General features: G+C 56.5%; 1 protein-coding gene across 1 annotated transcript in view; it reads left to right on the top strand.

Moving 5' to 3' along the window:
* CFAP46 (cilia and flagella associated protein 46) overlaps nt 1–3,117 on the top strand; it is a 95,561-nt gene that overhangs the window by 2,339 nt on the left and 90,105 nt on the right. Inside the window, exons 5-7 of the mRNA XM_039252420.1 lie at nt 1,069–1,233; nt 1,922–2,045; nt 2,494–2,588. Coding sequence (XP_039108351.1) covers nt 1,069–1,233; nt 1,922–2,045; nt 2,494–2,588 — 384 coding nt within the window. The remainder of the gene's footprint in view (nt 1–1,068; nt 1,234–1,921; nt 2,046–2,493; nt 2,589–3,117) is intronic.

Below are 3,117 nucleotides of genomic sequence, written 5' to 3'. Positions count from 1 at the left end.
GCGTGAGCAGGGGAGGGTCAGAGAGAGAGGGAGTCACAGACTCTGAAACAGGCTCCAGGCTCTGAGCTGGCAGTCAGCACAGAGCCCGACGCAGGGCCCGAACCCACGAACCGTGAGATCATGACCCGAGCGAAAGTCGGACGCTTAACCGACTAAGCCACCCGGGCGACGGGGCACGTGTTCTAAGGAGACTGGTATTTCAAGGGGACCGTGTCCTGACACCGTGAAGCGGGAGGGCGGGCAGCCTGAGCTCCGCGGATCTTGGGGGCTCCTGCACCCTTGGCGGCCGTCAGGACCATCTCTAGAAATAGACGTGGGTGCAGCTTGGCAGAGGACGAGGGGGCTCTGAGTTAGCCCCTTGAAGGGGCAAACAGCCTCGATTTGCTGCTGTGCCCTGGGCCCTTCCTGCGTCCTGGGTGAGAGTGGGCATTCGCAGTGCTCGTCCGTCAGGGGAGCAGTGTGGACCACCGGGCGCCCGGAGTGAGAAAGGCAGATGGGCCCCTGTGATTCTCTTCGTGGGTGGCTGTTTCCAGCCCTCAGGAAAAGGCCCAGCTCCCGGGGGCTGTCCCTGCTCCCCTCCTCCTCCCCCACTTGGCTCTTCATGCACAGGCTTGGGGACTTTGTTCCCCAAAGATTTGCCCTCCTTCTTCTGCCTGCCCGACCCTGCGCCTGCACTGCTCTCCTGGCTGATCACTCATCACATGTCAGGTCTCAGCAGGATGTAACTTCCTCCGGGAGGCCTTCCTTGGTTCCCCCTGCACTTGCCGGGTCTTGTCTATCCCTTGGGAACCAAAGGAGACCTCGCCGACTGGTGTGTTTTCACAGGGATCTGACCACTCTCGGACTGACTGAATGACCGAAGGGATCTCTGGACCCAGGAGTCATGTGGCGGGGTCATCGTGGCCCGGGCTATACCGGAGCCACGGGCCCCTTCCAGGCGGGGGGCTCCGCTCCCCCGGCAGTGTGGGCCCGGGCGGCTCGGGTGGTGCTGCCATCTACTGGAGACGCCCGGAGGGGCTGGGGACAGCCTTGTGGCCTCCTCTCAGGCTCCCTCTTCTCGCGCCGCAGGTATCTCTTCTTGGTATATAACGCGTCCGTCCTCTACTGGCAAATGGTGAGGCCGTTCCTCAAGCCGGGGTATCGTCACCACCTGATCCCCAGCCTCTCCCAAATCGTACACGTGTTAAACCAAACCGAGGAGGAAGACAAGGAGTGGCGGGCAGAGCTGCTGCTGTGAGTGGAAGCGGCCCGCCCGGCCCCGAGTCCCTCCCCAGGCGCCCTGGGCAGTCTCTGGCCTCCGTCCCCTCCCGCCTTCCCCTGCTGGGACTTACGCCACGGGGTGTGTGGCTTTGCTCTGGGCTCCGTAGTTAGAGTTACGCGTCCTGTGTGCCTGTCCGATGCTATCTGGAGACGAAATCGCGGGTCCTGATCACGCGGGTGTCGCCAGATGAATGTTCAGACTCAAAACATAGGAAACGAAAGCTTGTGTCACAGTCTTGGCTCGTGGTTCTAAACACCTAGTTCCGTAACTGTTAACACAATAGACATTTCAGCAACGTAAAACTCAGCCAGAATGGCCTGATTTAGGGAAGCACGTGCCAATGCGTCACCATAGGGACGGCCCTGAGGAGCCATAGGGAGAGGTGTCAGCACGTGGTCCTTGTGCGGGGGGGAGCGACAAGTGGCCAGACTCGCCCTGTGTTTGCAGAGTGCCGTGTGCAGGCAGCGGCCGGTGGGGGTCCGCAAGGACGAGCCGAGGGCCTGCCCTGACGCTGCAATCCAGAATCTATAGGCTTCTGTCACCTGCTTTATGGCTCTTTGGGGAGCTTTTAACAGAAATGCATACAACCTGCTTATCAGATGTTTGCAGCAGAAAACGATTTTGCCGTGTTTTGATATCCAGTATTTTGACATTGCCCAGGGAGCTCCTGGAGTGCCATCTGCAAGCCGGAAGAAGGGAGGAGGCCGCGCGGTGTTGTTCAGCCGCGGCGCCCTTCATAAAAGCTAACGTGCCCCAGAAATACCGACACATGTTTTCCGTCATGGTAAGCCGGCCTGTGGGGAAGCGCAGACAGAAGAAGGAGTTTTCGTAAGTGTCGTTTATAGAAAAACGTGTAGAAAAACAGCCAAATCCTCACAGAGGTACAGCACGCGTAGGTCAGTAAAACAAAAGCTTTTTCTTTCGTTGTGGTCTTTGAACACTTCACTGGTAGCATCTTGAATTAGAAAGGTTAGCAGGAAATTTATTGTGATAAAGTCGTCGTAAAGCCCAGTAACCTACATGAGGAGCGTCATCTTGCACTAACTTGTGTGGGTGGAAAGCTGGCTTCCGTTATCTGTGAAAACTGAATATGAAGCACAGTTAGAGAAGACACTTACTCATGACAAATAATAGTTTTAAAGGAGGAATTTTTGTAAAATAATAATGAATATCTGGATCTCTACTTAATTATCTGTTTAAATCATTAATAATTCGGTTCCATTTGATGGCAGGTGCAGCACGAGTTAGTGGACAAGCTCCAGTTAAAGGAAGAGAAGAGAACCTCCATTAGCCTGTCTGTCACCTACCACATGAGTGTGCTGAAAGCGTAAGTGTCTGGGAGGTTCGGTGCTGGTGCGGCGCCTCTGTGGCGTCTGGAGGGGCTGTGGCCATGCAGGTGTGTGGTGAGGCCGGGACTCTGCCCTGCCCGCCTCTGCTCAGAAGCAGCCGGAGAGGCTGCCAACAGAGAGGAGGGTGGTGTGGGAGGAGAGAGTCACCAGCGGGGTGAGACCCGTCTGTCCGACATGACGTTTGACCATGACATTGAGAAAAACAACTGTAGTCAATGGGTACAACCCTGACCGGGGGAGGGGGGGCAGAGTGAACAAAGAGTGTAAATGTTCCCAGGTAGATGCCTGCTTCCAGTGTGTGGGGAAGCGGGATTTAGGAAGGTGGAGATCCACGGTGTGAGAAGAAAATGCAGTGAGAGATGAGCGTGTGTGAGGGCGGGCGGTGAGGGGTGAGTGTGTGTGAGGAGATGAGTGTGAGGTGAGAGGGCGGTGAGGGGATGAGTGTGTTTGAGGAGAGAGCAGTGAGGAGATGAGTGTGTGAGGGGAGGGTGGTGAGGGGATAAGTGT

This window comes from Hyaena hyaena, unplaced genomic scaffold, assembly GCF_003009895.1.
Source record: "Hyaena hyaena isolate Hyena2069 unplaced genomic scaffold, ASM300989v1 scaffold_409, whole genome shotgun sequence".
Lineage (NCBI taxonomy): Eukaryota > Metazoa > Chordata > Mammalia > Carnivora > Hyaenidae > Hyaena > Hyaena hyaena.
Note: the sequence above shows the minus strand (reverse complement) of the source record. Positions and strands in the feature narration are given on the sequence as shown.